Source organism: Eutrema salsugineum, unplaced genomic scaffold (assembly GCF_000478725.1).
Source record: "Eutrema salsugineum unplaced genomic scaffold, Eutsalg1_0 scaffold_2, whole genome shotgun sequence".
Classification (NCBI taxonomy): domain Eukaryota; kingdom Viridiplantae; phylum Streptophyta; class Magnoliopsida; order Brassicales; family Brassicaceae; genus Eutrema; species Eutrema salsugineum.
This window is the reverse complement of record NW_006256829.1, coordinates 3,332,597-3,348,323: the sequence shown is the minus strand read 5'-3', so window position 1 is coordinate 3,348,323 and position 15,727 is coordinate 3,332,597. Positions and strand designations below refer to the sequence as shown.

Sequence of the window (15,727 nt, the reverse complement as noted above, 5' to 3'; positions counted from 1 at the left end):
TAATGCTCAACGGTCAGCTTGACCTGAAGGGCCATTCTCACTTTGTTTCTTGTTTATTTTTTTATTATTTTGGTTTTAACACTGATGAATTTGTTTATCCTACTTATAAAAACCTGGCTCTGGCTATACATTTTATTGAGCAGAAAATGAATATGTATGAGCCTTTCTAGTCTATATTTTATACCATGTCTATGCCTAACTGCTCTACTTCTGAATAGTCAAAACTATGGTTTCCCGCATTTTTTATATATTTAAACTACCCAGAGAATAACAGAATGTTTCTCTCACTGTCTCTCTCAGTAGTAATAGCCTTTCCTATCTTCATAGAGTATAGACTGAAGCTCCATCATCGATCTCGGTGCCTCCAAATCTTCTTCCCTTACCGAGTCTCCCAACAAGCTTAGCATCTGAGTCACGAATATCTCATCTATAATCTGCACATCACCATTTTACAATAACAAGATTAGATTCAAACAAAGACATTTGTTGGTTTGTTTGTTTCGGCAGTGATAAAGACTTGAGAATGTCCAAAAGAAAGCTGAGTTAGTTACATCAACAGCGATTGTCAGGCCTTTGTGCCAATTCACTTTATCTTTCCTGCCTTCCAAAAGACAAAGCACGTCCTGCAAACAAAAGAAGAAAGACAAAAAAACAGAATTAAGAACAGTGAATGCTAGTGATAACTTGTTTTGCGATGTGGTTTCTCCTTCCTAACCTGTCCCATTCTGTCCCATATTCCTTTGCATGTTAAGACAAACACATCGAGCGACAAAACACCATGCAGGTGATACATGGTCTCGTCTAGTAAATCTTTCAAACTCTGCATTCTGTTTCTAACATCTGCTTCTGATGTTGTTCTCTTTAAGTCGTGAATGATGTTCTTCATCTTCATGTGACTTTGCATCCTCATCTGTTCCATAAGATAAGATTTCCTCAATGATCTGAGAAGAGAAGACAGAATAATCTCAGAAGATACAAGTTCAGGAAGGTGTTGTAATTAACCAACATTCTCTGCGAGTTTCTCCACAAGCGCTTGCATATAACTTCTGAATTTGGATCTTAACAATACGGTCACTTCGCTCAGCTGCTCCCCCAAAACTCCGATTTTTATATCAGAGAGATAATAATTCCACACTTCGAACCGGTTTTCAATACTTGGCCGTAAATTGTCAAGCACTGTTTTCACGGAATTTAGGAAAACTCCAAGCTGAAACATATTTGAAAGATTTTCTCTTACAATAACACCTAAATGAAAACATGAAAAAAAGAAAAATAGAAACACAGTAAGTAAAACATACCTCTTTTGGAACAGAATAGAGATGAGATGTGCCTATTTTAGTCAATCTCTGGACGTATTTCAGTGGACATGTCTTGCTGTCCTTTAAGGGAGATAAAATTTCCGAAAATTGCTTCTCCAACGCTTCTATCATTACCCTCTCCGAATCTGCAACAACCTATCCATAGAGCAAAACCAATACACTTATAAATTAGCCTTCTGATCCCTAGAGCAACCGGTCCTAGTTCATCTCCCATGAAAGCAGGAGCAGAGAAATCATCAAGCCCAACACAACTACTTTTGATGATCTTCATGTGAGTTTCAAGTAAAGAGACAGTTGGAACTGAAAGAATCAAAGACATTTTTTATTTTTTCACTTACTCTCTCCAAGGATACTGCATATTCTGGCCAACGCCTGATGATGAGATCAAAGTCGTCAAGTGTTGCGTCGAGTAACACATACATTTCCTCGACAAAAGGAGAGGTCAGGCCTTGAATCTCACTACATGCTTTTGCCTGATTACAATAAAAAAATATTCAGTTGCATTCTAGTGTCAGCACCATAGAGAAGTTGTTGCAAGATTAGTACCGTTTCTGACTTGCAGAATTCATACAGAGCATTTCCTTTTTCTTCGATCCAAGCAGTAATATATGGATTGAAAATCTCTATGGCAGTAAAACCACCTTTGATCGGCCTACCACCAATAAAAGTGCATGTCAGTGATATGAAAGTCTTTAAGAGATAGATCTCTAAAGTACTTAGTAAATTAGCAATATCAAATATTACTTTATATTCCAACGTGAGAGATCAGCTTCAAAGTCAGCAGTTGCAATGACAAGGTCGACAACTGGAGGCGATGGAGAAGGAGGAGGCCATGCGGTAACATATTCCCTTAGTCTGTTGAATAGATCCACACTGTATATCGCGGCCGATAGATTAGGAAGGTCTATATACCTGTTTTGGTGTTCACAGAGAGAATCAATAGAGAGAGATACAGTAAAATAAGTGATAGAAATGTTGCAGATATATGAAACTTTGAGAAACCTTGGGATCACATTGCAGTTATTGATGGCTATATCAGTTGAGATTTCCTTCTTAAGGCTCAAGATTAGAGACTTCATCTTCTGACAAGAAGTGGCTTGTGCACCTTCACTATGATATTCGTGAAGTATATCGTTTGTTTCCAGTATGTATCTTCTTGACCTTTTCTTTGAAGCAGCCTAAAACATCCATGTAATAACGCAATGAATAAAAAGTGGGAAAAGTGGAGAGACAGAGAGAGCGAGAAGGAGACTATTATATGTGTGTTTGATACCTGAAAGTATCTGCAAAGTCTTAGTTGTGCCTCGGGGATTAACAAGTCATTGAGAAGACAGTAAAGCTTGATAGCTGGTGTTAGAGCGGGTGCCGGAGTGCCTGAAGGAGGCTCGAAAACATTTTTGATTCCGGAAAATGAATATTCATCAAGAGATTTATAATTCTCAAATGTCGAAGCAAGAATCTTCTGAACTTGTTCATCAATTTCCCCAAGCAAGCGGTTCTTTCCAATGCACCAAAAAGGTAAGTGAGCTACTTGAATATTGAAACATGATCACAACAGAGAGCAACAGAAATCAAATACACATACCTCTTGATGGCTTAATAAAGCCTTGTGATTGCCTTTCGTTAATATAGGCGACAGAAAATCATATATCAGATCAAGACAGTCCTTAGTAGGTGAGGCTACATCCATGACATATGAAAGATATCTGCAAATAAATCAAAAAAACCTCTCGTAATCAATTTTTCTGGTTACGAAACTAAAAAACCATTTCTTGTCTGTAAATTACCTTAGTTTTGTATATGCATCCGAAATCCCATAATAGGATGCAAATTGAGTTAACAACCAATGCCATGGCCCTTTGATTATAAGATTTCTGCGCTGAAAATTCTCAGCTTTCATAGCCACTTCCAAGAGCAGGTCATATGCTGGAGTTTCTGCTACCAACCCACACTAAATATAAACAGAAATCGTTAGTATACGATTTTGAGACGATTGAATAATGTAGGGAAAAAAATCATGTACCTTAGTTTTTTCATCTAAGCTGCTTGAGTAGTTTATATGAAGTTGGATTCTCCCAATACGTTCATGCTCCGGTTCATGATATATTGCCCACCATTTAAGCTTCTCGTTCTTCTACAATAGCCAACACTTTAGATTTCAATCCAAATCATCTTGTGGACACAACATACAAGAATCTTACCGGTTCATCAGCTATTGCTGCTAGTTGAGCTAAGACACGGCCACAAAACTGCCCCTTTGAATCCCGAACTTCAACAATCAAATCATCACCGATACTATCTGGTAAGCTACAACGGAAAACCATATTTTTAACTCCAGCTATAAAAGAAAAATAATATATAAAGGAAAATCATGAATGTACAATGGAAACGTACAAGACAAATGTCTCGCCAGATTCAGGTTGTGTTTTAATTTGATCCTCCTCGTCACAGCTCTTTAGCCTCAACGTACATGAAAATTTTTCTGACAACAAAAGACTTTTATAGTTAGATCATCATACAGAAAGGAAGATGACACAACTAAAAATGGAACCGAATGAATATACCTTGTATTGCTTTTAGAGAACGTGGTCCGTTGAGAGATGTAACAAACTCTTTTTGAAGGGCTTTTGTGACCTGTTTAAGGTACTGAGCACATGCTCGCATATACGCCAGACTTTTCTCCGAGATTGAACCATTCAGAGGAACTCGAGGAGCCACATGAACCCTCTTCACTGCTTTCCATCCAGAAGACAAAGTAGAATTCAACTCCGCGATTGGTTGACTAACAATCTCATGCTTCAGTGATGGCATATTGCAACGAGGCTGTGGATCTGATCCCATCTTGATCCTACCAACTGTAAAAATACACACTTTTTAGTTTTCTTTTCCAGCAATTCTCTGTAGATCATATGGAGAAATAAAAAATATACCTTGGAGTTTGATTTTTCCAACACTTCTCTTGAACTTTGGAGTAGTTGTCTCAGTAACTAAGGTAGATGGTCTGTTTCCCAGTAGTTCTTCTTCGGATCGAAGGAAGAAATTCTGCAAACTGATGTTTTGTTCTTTAACATTAAACAACCGTTACAGTGCACAGAACTAGTCACAACAAACCAAACACCAAAACATGTCTCACCCAAATGCATTTCGGATTAAAACGCAATCATTGATGAGGAAGTATGAAGCCTCACTGAAACTATCTGTTGCCAACGCGTGAACACATAGCCGTACACAGGCTTCATAGCAAATCATTGCAAACCATGGACCTTGTTCACTACATATATATAATAAGAAATTATATAAGTGAATGATTTCTGAATCATAGAGGGTAAGAGGTTTTAAAGAAAAGCCAGGCTATGTAACTCCCTTACCTTGCATGGAAGACTGGAAAACGGGAAGGTAATGTCTCGTTCTGGATAGATACAATCTCAGCATTTCCTTTTGTTGGTCCTGAGCTATGTTTAGATGGAAGCTCACATTCGTTATAAGAAGATTTCTTGTTCTGCACACCATCGTTTTTTGACTCCTGTAAACCGATTAATCAAGGGTAATCAAGTAAGAACAGCTTGGAGTTATTGAGAACAGAATCATGATCATGGTGAGGGAGGGAGAGTACATATGAAGCTTTAGTGCTCAATGCTGAGTCAGGCAAATCATCTGCACAATGAACCTTTGAACCAACACGATGATTTCTTAAATTCTGAGGTGAGTATATCTCATCAACCGACCAATGAGAAGCAGTTTCATTCCAAACACGCTTAGCATTTACTCCTCTTGAAGCACCATCCTATTGACATTTCTTATACTAAGAGATCAAAAATAGACAGTAACAGAACCAGAACACAACCTTATGAGTTCGCTTGCAAACATGGTCATACCTCTCTTAAGCCTTTATTTCCAAAACCTTTCTCGAACATTATTCTTCGGCTTCAACCTTTCCTCTATAATTTTTTGTTTTTGTATTTATTTGATATGACACTTCCTTTCCTCTGAAGTTATAAACAATTCCAGTAGATTACTATTATTTCATAGATCAAAGATATCAAGAGATAAGAAAAACAGAACATTTCATTTTTAACTTTAATCTATCAATCCAAGTGCATGGAAAAACGAAAACCCAATCCGGCCTTTTCAGATGAATCTAAACCCCCATAAACGTATAGCTTAAGAAATTTTATCTCACACAGTGCCTCGAATATATCATGACAGATTGACAGAAATTCATGAAACAAAATTGAAGAAAAATATGTCTACAAAGACAAATGCAAGATTCAAATTCTAGTGAAACGGACCAAGAGAAGAAAAAGGATCGTTTTTTTTTTTCTCTTCCACGAAATACACATTAACGAAGAGAAATCTAGAACAGAGACCCAAAATTAGAAGATAAAAGTTTGATTCCTGCTATTAAGAAAACGAAAAGCAAGTCGTTAGCTTACACTGTTTCTTTTGTTTAGCAAAATAAAAATCGGAGATTTCCTCGAGAAAGGCGCAAATGTGTAAGTGTAAACGAAGTACTCAGTAGTCCGCAGAACAAAACTAATCCTCGTTTTTTGTCAATCTAAAGTCAATTTTAAGATTGCGGAAAAGAAAAAGAATCAGTCCTTGCAGATCATCGAATCAATTTCATCATTAAGCAAAGAAACAGAAAATGGAGGATTAAAGAGATCTCTTTTTTTTTACTCTGTCACCAGAAAATAACAAAGGAAAAACAAAAAAGGTAACAAATGTGGGGAGTTTTAAATAGGGACTCATTTTGTGAAATCCTTTGTGTTACAATATCAACTTTGTTTTTTTTAGGAGATTGTCTTTCTGTATAGATTTGTTGCTGATAAACTAACAAGTGTCTTATTATTGTTGCTTTGATTGAAACTTGTTGTTGACTTAAAAGATCTCTAATGAAATGTTTTGGATTTGGTTGTTTTCTAAATAGTGTATTTTCTAAATAGTGCTAATTAATATGTTCATGGATTCTTTACACTTAAAAATACTCAAAAGATATCTAATGAATTGTTTTGGATTTGGTTGTTTTCTAAATAGTGTTTTTTTCTAAATAGTGCTAATTACTATGTTTTTGGATTCTTTACACTTAAAAATACATTTGCCAGCAAATGTATTACATAAAAATACATATAGATTAAGTTTGAATGCATATATATTTTACACATCATATGTTTTAGGATACACTTACTTTTTAGTTTTTACGAATGAAATATATGATACTTTACATCTGTTTAAAGATCATAATAATATTTAAACCACAAAAGAAAGAGGTTTTAATTTAAAACTTACAGTCCGAGTATTTCGCTTCACAAAGCCCATATGAATAGGCCTAATAAAGGCCCAAATATCCAGCCGGAATTCAGACTTTGAAACTAGTGACTGGAAGCTGACGCACTAAAATATTTATTATTAGCGTCCATTCACTCGCTCTTATCGGAAAACCAACCCCCTCTATTCATTCCCACGCGCCTACACACTCCACTCGCCTGACTCTACTATAGCTTTCAACGCCAAACGGTGTCGTAATATCGAGAGTGTAACGACGCGCGAATGGTAAAAATATTTTTTCTTAATAGCCCACCTGGCTCTTTCCCTTTATTCTTCTTCTCCCTTAACATTTTTTGTTCATTTTTATTCAAAAAATTCCCCAAAAAAAATTAAAATCTCTCTTTTCTCTCTCTAATGGCGGCGACATTAGGCAGAGACCAGTATGTGTACATGGCGAAGCTCGCCGAGCAGGCGGAGCGTTACGAGGAGATGGTCCAGTTCATGGAGCAGCTCGTTACAGGCGCCACTCCGGCGGAGGAGCTCACCGTGGAGGAGAGGAATCTTCTCTCAGTCGCGTACAAGAACGTGATCGGATCTCTACGCGCCGCCTGGAGGATCGTGTCCTCGATTGAGCAGAAGGAAGAGGGCCGGAAGAACGAAGAGCACGTGTCGCTCGTCAAGGATTACAGATCTAAGGTGGAGACGGAGCTTTCCTCCGTCTGCTCCGGGATCCTCAGGCTCCTCGACTCGCATCTGATCCCATCCGCCGCCGCGAGCGAGTCTAAGGTTTTTTACCTGAAGATGAAGGGCGACTATCATCGCTACATGGCTGAGTTTAAGTCTGGAGACGAGAGGAAAGCAGCTGCTGAAGATACCATGCTCGCTTACAAGGCAGCTCAGGTAAGATTTTCGGATTTTCTCTATTCTGGTTTGACTGTGGAATTGATCCGATTTGGCTGCTGTTTTTTTTTGTTTGAAACTCTGTTTCCGAGATTTCTTCTATTGGGAATATCTTCCAAAACTAGTAATTAGTTCCTGATCTAGAAATTGCCTCGAATTGAGCTACTGAACTGGATCAAATCTAGATGCTATTTGTTAAGGAGCTACAATTTCTATTTGGTACCAAACTGATGGTGACTTATTTGTCCCTCTTTCGATGTAAATGTTTTTGAAGGATATCGCAGCTGCTGATATGGCGCCTACTCATCCAATAAGGCTTGGTCTTGCTCTGAATTTCTCAGTGTTCTACTATGAGATCCTCAATTCCTCAGACAAAGCTTGCAACATGGCCAAACAGGTTACTCTTCCTCTTTCGTTTTCACTATTTAATTCTCAAGTAGGAACGTCTCTCTCTCTCTCTCTCTCTCTCTCTTCGCGGAGAGTTTTCTCCTGTTTCTTGATCGATGTTTTTTGACTAAGGGAATTGACCACTGGTTGACTTTTCGTGCTTTCTGCTGAAAAGAAAAAAAACTGATGCTTCAATTTGGATGAATTTGACTGAGCTTTCTTTAACAAAATCCCTTTTCTTATTAAGAGACACACACTCTCTGTGATGAATTTGATCCATGTCTCACTCTGTTCAAACCAGACCTTCTCGCTCATTATTTAAAAGAGATTTCATTGCACAACGAATCTTTTCTTTCTGGGAGGAGGGCATGCTTAATTTTGATGCTTGGTCCACCTGTAGGCTTTTGAAGAAGCCATAGCTGAGCTTGACACACTGGGAGAGGAGTCTTACAAAGACAGCACTCTCATAATGCAGCTGCTGAGGGATAATCTAACCCTTTGGACCTCCGATATGCAGGTTTCTCCTCTTTCCATCTCTTTATCCTACACCTCCGTTCTCTTTTCTACATTCAAGTTATCTTAAAGTTGTTTACTACATACTGTTTCTCTTTCTCCACTATGCGAAAAAATCGCGTGTTAGTCTGAATAGGGCTTCGATCATAGACCGAACCCGTGCTTAATATCCGTGTTCAGATGCATCACATAAAGACAGAACATAAAGTCTTAAAACTGAAATAACCGATAAAACATGTGTGCTGACTGCTGAGTTATTAATATTCTTGATTCAGGAGCAGATGGACGAGGCCTGAGGATCTTGGGGAGGGTGGAGAGTGTTATGCGCGCTGTTTCCGCCACCATCTCAAAATCCCCATAACCTTTGTGTTAAACTGTGAAAAAAATATATATTTGTGTTTATGATGATTATGTGCACAGCTTGGTGATTTATCTACTCTGCTAGAACTATGTTCTCTTAAAGTTTGTCATATCTCGACTTTGCTTTAGCCTTGAATCTCTTTCTCCTTATACTCGAATTTTGATTCTTCTACGGTCTCCTCTGGTTCAGTTGAAAAACAAAATCTACTATCTTCTGGTTCAAGTTGGAAATCAGAAATTACGGTCTGCTCTGGTTCAAGATGGAAAGCAAGAATCTTGGAATTTTATTGGGGTTAATATAAAACTTCAATCTATTTGTAAATACAAATCCAGTCAACGTCAAAGCAACAAAATTTATGTAACATAGAGCGACCATAGACGTGCACACACGTATTCAAGATTCGAGATGAGAATCAAAGAAGTCGAATCTCATCAATACACAAAGAGGTGCAAAACATCAAAATCGTACTTGGACCACTTTGTCTACATTGCATGCATGAAACGATATAAAATAAAATAAAGTGTCTTCGGTCGATTTGTGTGATACATATAACTGTTTTCTCATTATTACTTCAACTTTTCTTTTCTCCCACCAATCTTTTGAGAGTATGACACTGTAAAAACTAAAAACTAAACACCAAAAGTTGCTCGCTCACACCATCACACGTGATTCTAGTCCACCTCCGTTACAAAATTATATAAACTGTTGTCATTTTAAAATCAAATTCGATTTATAGTTATAGAATCTAGAGTTTAATAATATATGGTTTTCTTTTAACTCGAGTCATCATCATTTTGTTAAAAAACAAAAAAAACAATTCACGGATCTCTTTTCTTGTGTTAGAGTGTATTCCTTTTACTATTTACTATCAGAATTCTCATATTAGAATTTAGGGTGAATTTATATTAGACACGAATAATTTATATTAGACACAAGGAATATTAAATAACTAATTTAATATTTTCTGTTCATTATTTGTTTGTGTCTAAATGTATATAATTTCACTATTTACCGAATTCAAATTGTATATTAGTTTTTATTTAATCAAATTATAAATTTGTTGCTTATATATTTTAATTTTTTAAAATATAGTGCGTCATTCATTTAATCTCTGCAAGAACAAAATCTGTTAGGTATCGAATGTATTAAAGAACTTTAACTAGATGATAAATGGTTCGATGTATCTACTGATAAATTGGGAGCCATTCTAATCTCAACATATAAGAATATAGAGCAACCATTGAACTTTTTCATATAAGTTTTATAATTAGTTTCCATATTTTAATAAAAATATTTGTTTCCATGATAATGATACCCTTTCATTTGGATTTTCTCATTTTTCATATCAACATTTATTCTTTTTTGCTCTCCTCTCCATCACATTTCCTCTCTTACCATAAACGTCACATTTTCATCTACTTCTCAATAAATCTCCTCTCTTTCTTAGACCCAAAAGTAAAAAAAACGCCACCAAAAAAAAAAAACCAAACCTAAAACAAAGAACAAGAAAGAAAAAAAAACAGAGATAAAATCTTCTTTCAGTTCAATCTCAATACTAATAACAATTTTTTCATCCAATTCCCGTAACAGTTAAATTTGTATAGATCGAAAACGGAAACAGTTTTGACGCTCTATAATGTCAGAAATTGTAAAACCAAATCTCGTAGCCACAGATTTTGATGATGAGAACGACCCATTTGTTGACACAACCTCGATTACTTCTTATGGAACATCGATTCTTCAGACGGGTTTTCCATCGGAGACCGCAGAGATCGTTAGAGAGATGATTGAGAAGGAGAGGCAACTTTCGCCTAGAGATGATTACCTCAAGAGACTGAGAAGTGGGGATTTGGATTTGAATGTCAGAAACCAAGCCCTTGATTGGATTTGGAAGGTCAGATTTTGTTCCTTGTTTTGATTCTTTGTGTGTTCCTTCTGTTGACTCAATTCCTACCAAGTCAATATTCTAGATATCTGAGTGACTTTGTTCTGAAAAAGACGTGACTTTGCCTTATCTTTGATCTGAAGAGCAATGAACTCTATAATCTCTAATGCCCATGATTGTTACAGGCTTGTGAGGAACTTCAATTTGGACCATTGTGTATATGCCTAGCAGTTAACTACTTGGATCGTTTCTTATCTGTTCATGACTTGCCTGTAAGTCAGACTAACTCCTGCCTGGCCTAAGATTTTAGTGCCTATGAATATCGATTGAAATAGTTGTGATTCTTCTGTAGAGTGGAAAAGCCTGGACTGTGCAATTGTTGGCTGTGGCTTGTTTGTCCTTGGCAGTCAAAATTGAGGAAACAAAAGTTCCAGAATTAATACATTTGCAGGTTCTGTTCATCTCCCATTGCCTCTAATTGTAGTCTTAAAAACTAAAATCAACATTCTAGTATTGATAACATCATCAGGTTGGAGATTCCCGGATCTTGTTTGAGCCTAAATCAGTTCAAAGAATGGAACTTTTGGTGTTGAATGTATTGAGATGGAGGTTACGAGCCGTGACACCGTGCTCTTACATAAGATACTTCCTGAGTAAGATCAATGGCTATGATCAAGAACCATCCAGCAGACTGGTCTCCAGATCACTACAAGTGATAGCCAGCACAACCAAAGGTGAAAGGTCTTCCTTTTTCATTGGATTTTGGTTTTTTTTTGGAACCTCAACTTTAAACCAGTTTTTGCTTTTGGGTTATGGGTTATCTGTCTTCCTTTCCTTGTGTTTTTATGATTTTGGGTAAAGAAACAAGAATGATGGTGGTTAAGAAAAGTTGTATGATGTGTGGGCAGGTATTGACTTTTTGGAGTTTAGAGCTTCAGAGATTGGTGCTGCAGTTGCTCTTTCCGTTTTTGGAGAACTCCACACATTTCAAGTTGACAAATTCTTCATCTTTTCGTTTTCCTTACACCTGGAAAAGGTAACTAACCAAAATGCTCTTTTACAATTACAAAATTGGTGGTTCAATATCATATACAGTCTACAGATTGTGAAGAATATGGAGACAGATATAAGCATTCATTGCACATTGTAGACTTATGTCCCTTGTTTGAATCCCAAAAGTAGCTTTGAGTACAGACCAAATACGACCAATTCAATTAGTCTCTAGTTGTGAGTCTCGTGACAGACTCACATGTTGGTAGAAATGTTCTGTTTCTTTTGTTTTGCTTTTCTCACTCCAAATCTGATGGGTTCCAACTACAGTCAAACGAGATGATCTGGGTCCTCATGGGGACCAAAAAAAAGGCTCAAGCTTTACATTTTGTTTCTCTGTTTTTTATTTACTTCTTGTTTCAGTTTTGTTTTGTTTTGACATTATTAAGTTTTGTTTTGGATCTGTATCTGTGTGTGTGTGTGCTGCGTGCAGGAGAGAGTGAAGAAGATTGGTGAAATGATTGAAAGAGATGAGCCGGCTTCATGTTCGCAAACACCCAATAATGTAGTCTTAAAATTTAAGACTCATCATTCTCCCTCTCTTTCTTCTACTTCTGTTTCCTCCTCCCTCACTTCTCTTTCTTAATTTCTCCCTTTTTATTTGTCATTTGAAATTTTAATTGATGAAGAAAAAACAAAGTCAAAGAAATTTTGCAGATTTGATTTATGCTAAAGATAAACAAAGGGGAAGATACGTTTTCTCTTCGTTTAATTTTGAAAATACATCGTAAGGCTATTGATACGTTCTATCTTCGTTGATTTTAACAAATATATCGTAAGGCTATTTATTTTGGCTTTTATATGGTTCCCGCCAAATATAATAGCGGGGAAAAAAAGTCAAAAACGGACTCCGTTGTGAGAGCGAGAGTGTAGTTGACCGCAACAGACCTTTCAAAAAGCGGCTCGTGTTGTAAGCCCATTTCGTGAGCCCATTTCGATATTTTCCTTTTCCGGTCTCCCACTTTGACTTAATCGGTCACACCGTCAAAACCGGTTCGACGAATGTAAACTTATGTTTCCCCTAAATTTTGTTCTTTATCTTCTACGTACGAATTCATTTGTATTATTGACTTTCTGTTACTCAGTAAATGAGCTTGTTATAATTTTATTGTAAACCCCAAGCTTAACATTCAAATAAAATTAATAAATTATAGCAAGGGGCTGCTGATTTATATGTTATAGCGTATAAAATAAAAGAAGCTAGTCTTCATAAGAAAAATAAAATATATTATGACCAAATGAAACTAACCATATTGAAATAATCATGAGTTCGTTAAACATATGTTTATCTTAAACAAAAGACTATTTGAGGCCCCAAAAAAGAAGGAAAACTAGGACTATTTTGGTGTGATAACATTTTAAGCTTATTCGAAGTCATATGGTTTTATGTACTAATGTTTTGGGAAAGAGCGGATTTTAGTTTGGTATATCACATCAAGTAGCAATAAATTGCCAACTATGTGTGATTCACTAATAATCAATTATTCATAAAAAAAAAAGGACAGCTTACCTTCTGAATCACTGTCAAAATAACCTTTACAGGTTATCATCAAACGTCTTCTCTTTATACAATTTTTTCTGTTACCTTATTATATTTATCCAAATATTTTAATTCACTGACAGCTATTTCCAACGGGTATATTAGCAATGTCTAACGGTAACAGCACCAATTATCTATCAGGTCAGGCACATGGGGATTAATGATTATTACGATTTTTTTTTCACATTTCTTTACTATATGCCAATATTTAGCATAATATATGACATTGTTAAATCAATTAAAATGATCATTTATGTATATTAATTAAAATAACCGGTGGATCAAGTAGACAGAAAGACATGCGAAGTTGCAACTCTTAATTTTTGTATGAACTGAACATGTTAGCTGTCTCCCTACATTTGTCACGCTATACACTCAGTTTGCCTAACATAATGATTTTTTAATAATATCATCACAACTTTTGGGTTCTCTCTCCAATTACATTCACCATCCAATCACAGCTCGCAATGTCAAAATGTTTAACCCACTAATCAAAATAAACTCCTCCTAGTGTACCGTTAATTCATTATTCATGGTGGTGGATTGTATACCAAGCAAGCAAAGTCAATATAATGGTGGTGGATTGTATACCAAGCAAGCAAAGTCAATATAATAAGATGTTAGGACTTCGCCCGACAAAAAATTTGATATTCATCTTGCATATGTAACTCGATTTACCTTGTCATCTATATATAAATCATCATAGTCATAATTATATTCAAAAAAATTAAGAAGAATTTTTTTAATGAATTAATGATTCGGCCTCGGAGAGTATAGACAGGCAACCCCATGTTCCAATTATGCGTTTGCATGTTAGTCTGCAAGTTTTATCTTTAAAATATTAAAAAGATTTCTTAGGAATCTCGTTGTTTAATTAATCGAAACAATTCTTAATTTTCCCCCTTTTTATACATCTCTTCCATTTTCCTCACCTTCACAACTCTCTCCCTAATCTCATAATCTCATAATCTCATAATCTCACTCTCTCTCTCTCTCAAAAACCAAAAGAAGAAGCATTTCCTCGAGAAAGAGGGACAAATTAAGATGGGTTCCAAAATTGTCCAAGTTTTCTTGATATTGGCTCTCTTCGCCACGTCAGCAATTGCTCAAGCACCAGCTCCTACTCCGACCGCCACTCCTCCGCCGCCAGCCGCTACTCCTCCTCCTGTCGCAACTCCTCCTCCCGCCGCCACTCCTCCTCCAATGGCCACCCCACCACCAGCCGCAACCCCAGCCCCAACCACCAGTTCACCACCGGCCGCGACCCCAGCCCCCGCCACTACTCCACCGTCGGCCGCTCCTTCTCCGGCAGATGTCCCTGCCGCCTCTCCACCTGCGCCTGAAGGTCCCGCCTTGAGCCCAAACGGACTTGCTCCAGGTCCTTCAGGTGATGCGCTTGCCCCAAGTGCCGCTTTCTCCAACAATGCTTTCATCGCCGGAACCGCCTTCGCCGCCTTTGTCTACGCCGCCGTTTTGGCTTGAGATTTTTTTCTTTTTGTTACATTTTTACAAATTCACGTTTCTATTTTTTTTTCCCCAATTATTTCAAATCCTTCGTGTTATTATGTGAGAATTTATTTTATTTCGCTATTTAATCGTTTAAACTTGTATCTTGTTTATGTGTGTCGGATTAGGGAAAGTAATTATCTTCGTGGGAAACTAATGGAATGTTGACACGTGTTATATAAAGTGGAAGTGCATATGTCTGTGTAGAGGTGGGATCTGTTTACGTAAATCCAAATTATCCAATGATAGATTAATAAGATAATTTCATTATTCTTAAGTTTAAATAGTTCATCACAAATAGCAAAGACAGTTTACCATGCTTTCTTAGGAAAAAAGTAACGAAATCTGGATGTAATTCTTATTCTTATTCTGTATATGATGCAATAATTAATCTACGACGCTCCATATCACTGAAACTGAAGCAGCTAAACCAATCAAATAAATACACTTACGCAAATTAAGAGATTTGTGGAAGAAAAAAATTATAGTCCATAGCATTATCATTATAGTTTTTTTAATAGGAAAACGACAAATATTATATCATTCTTTTCATCGCCAATTCCATGAGTTTTGTTCGTTTTAATGATCAACCAGGTCCCATAATAATGAACAAAATTCAAGCTGCTTTATACAGTACAGTAGTCCATTGCAGTGAAGAGCAAAAGCTGAGCCCAATTTACATATTTGGGCCTTATTATTCATTTCGAAACTGAGCCCAATTTATATAGTTGGGCCTTATTATTTATTTCGAAACTGAGCCCAATTTACTGAGTCCAATTTACATCTAGTCTCTAATGAGAAGCCACAAAAGCGGAATCGCTTTCTTTAAAATTAAAATTATATTCAAAATTTAGTGAATCGTTCAGAAGTCTTAAGTGATGTTGTACGCTTAATTTAAAAAAAGTTTCATATTGCATGCTTCTCGAAATTTCTATAAAGAGGCTCTATCATACTCTCCAAAACTTTTTTGTATGGAAACCCGCAAATGGGTGCCTAAATGT

The 15,727-nt window shown here is 36.6% G+C and overlaps 4 protein-coding genes across 4 annotated transcripts; 3 read left to right on the top strand and 1 right to left on the bottom strand.

Annotated features, from left to right (window-relative positions):
• Positions 1-65: 65 nt before the first annotated feature.
• Positions 66-5,233, bottom strand: LOC18016854. Its single transcript, XM_024156388.1, has 21 exons — positions 5,195-5,233; positions 4,933-5,103; positions 4,688-4,842; positions 4,453-4,590; positions 4,250-4,368; positions 3,884-4,174; positions 3,714-3,801; positions 3,521-3,626; positions 3,343-3,450; positions 3,107-3,270; positions 2,905-3,025; positions 2,593-2,817; positions 2,322-2,497; positions 2,064-2,231; positions 1,866-1,971; positions 1,658-1,792; positions 1,299-1,454; positions 1,007-1,207; positions 716-910; positions 552-623; positions 66-434 (listed from the first exon to the last, which is right to left on the bottom strand). The coding sequence occupies exons 1-21, from the start codon at positions 5,231-5,233 to the stop codon at positions 297-299; spliced, it is 3,072 nt and encodes a 1,023-aa protein (XP_024012156.1). The 3' UTR covers positions 66-296.
• A 1,703-nt stretch (positions 5,234-6,936) lies between these two features.
• LOC18016853 (14-3-3-like protein GF14 lambda) lies at positions 6,937-8,892 on the top strand. Its single transcript, XM_006399478.2, has 4 exons — positions 6,937-7,484; positions 7,759-7,881; positions 8,272-8,388; positions 8,660-8,892. Exons 1-4 carry the CDS (start codon positions 6,999-7,001, stop codon positions 8,678-8,680), a joined length of 747 nt encoding a protein of 248 aa, XP_006399541.1. The 5' UTR covers positions 6,937-6,998; the 3' UTR covers positions 8,681-8,892.
• A 1,331-nt stretch (positions 8,893-10,223) lies between these two features.
• On the top strand, positions 10,224-12,380 carry LOC18016852 (cyclin-D4-2). The gene is made up of 6 exons (XM_006399476.2): positions 10,224-10,639; positions 10,816-10,902; positions 10,983-11,081; positions 11,160-11,364; positions 11,539-11,666; positions 12,114-12,380. The coding sequence occupies exons 1-6, from the start codon at positions 10,382-10,384 to the stop codon at positions 12,264-12,266; spliced, it is 930 nt and encodes a 309-aa protein (XP_006399539.1). The 5' UTR covers positions 10,224-10,381; the 3' UTR covers positions 12,267-12,380.
• A 1,793-nt stretch (positions 12,381-14,173) lies between these two features.
• On the top strand, positions 14,174-14,889 carry LOC112086797 (classical arabinogalactan protein 4). Its single transcript, XM_024156655.1, has one exon. The coding sequence runs from the start codon at positions 14,265-14,267 to the stop codon at positions 14,700-14,702; it is 438 nt and encodes a 145-aa protein (XP_024012423.1). The 5' UTR covers positions 14,174-14,264; the 3' UTR covers positions 14,703-14,889.
• The last annotated feature ends 838 nt before the right edge of the window (positions 14,890-15,727 follow it).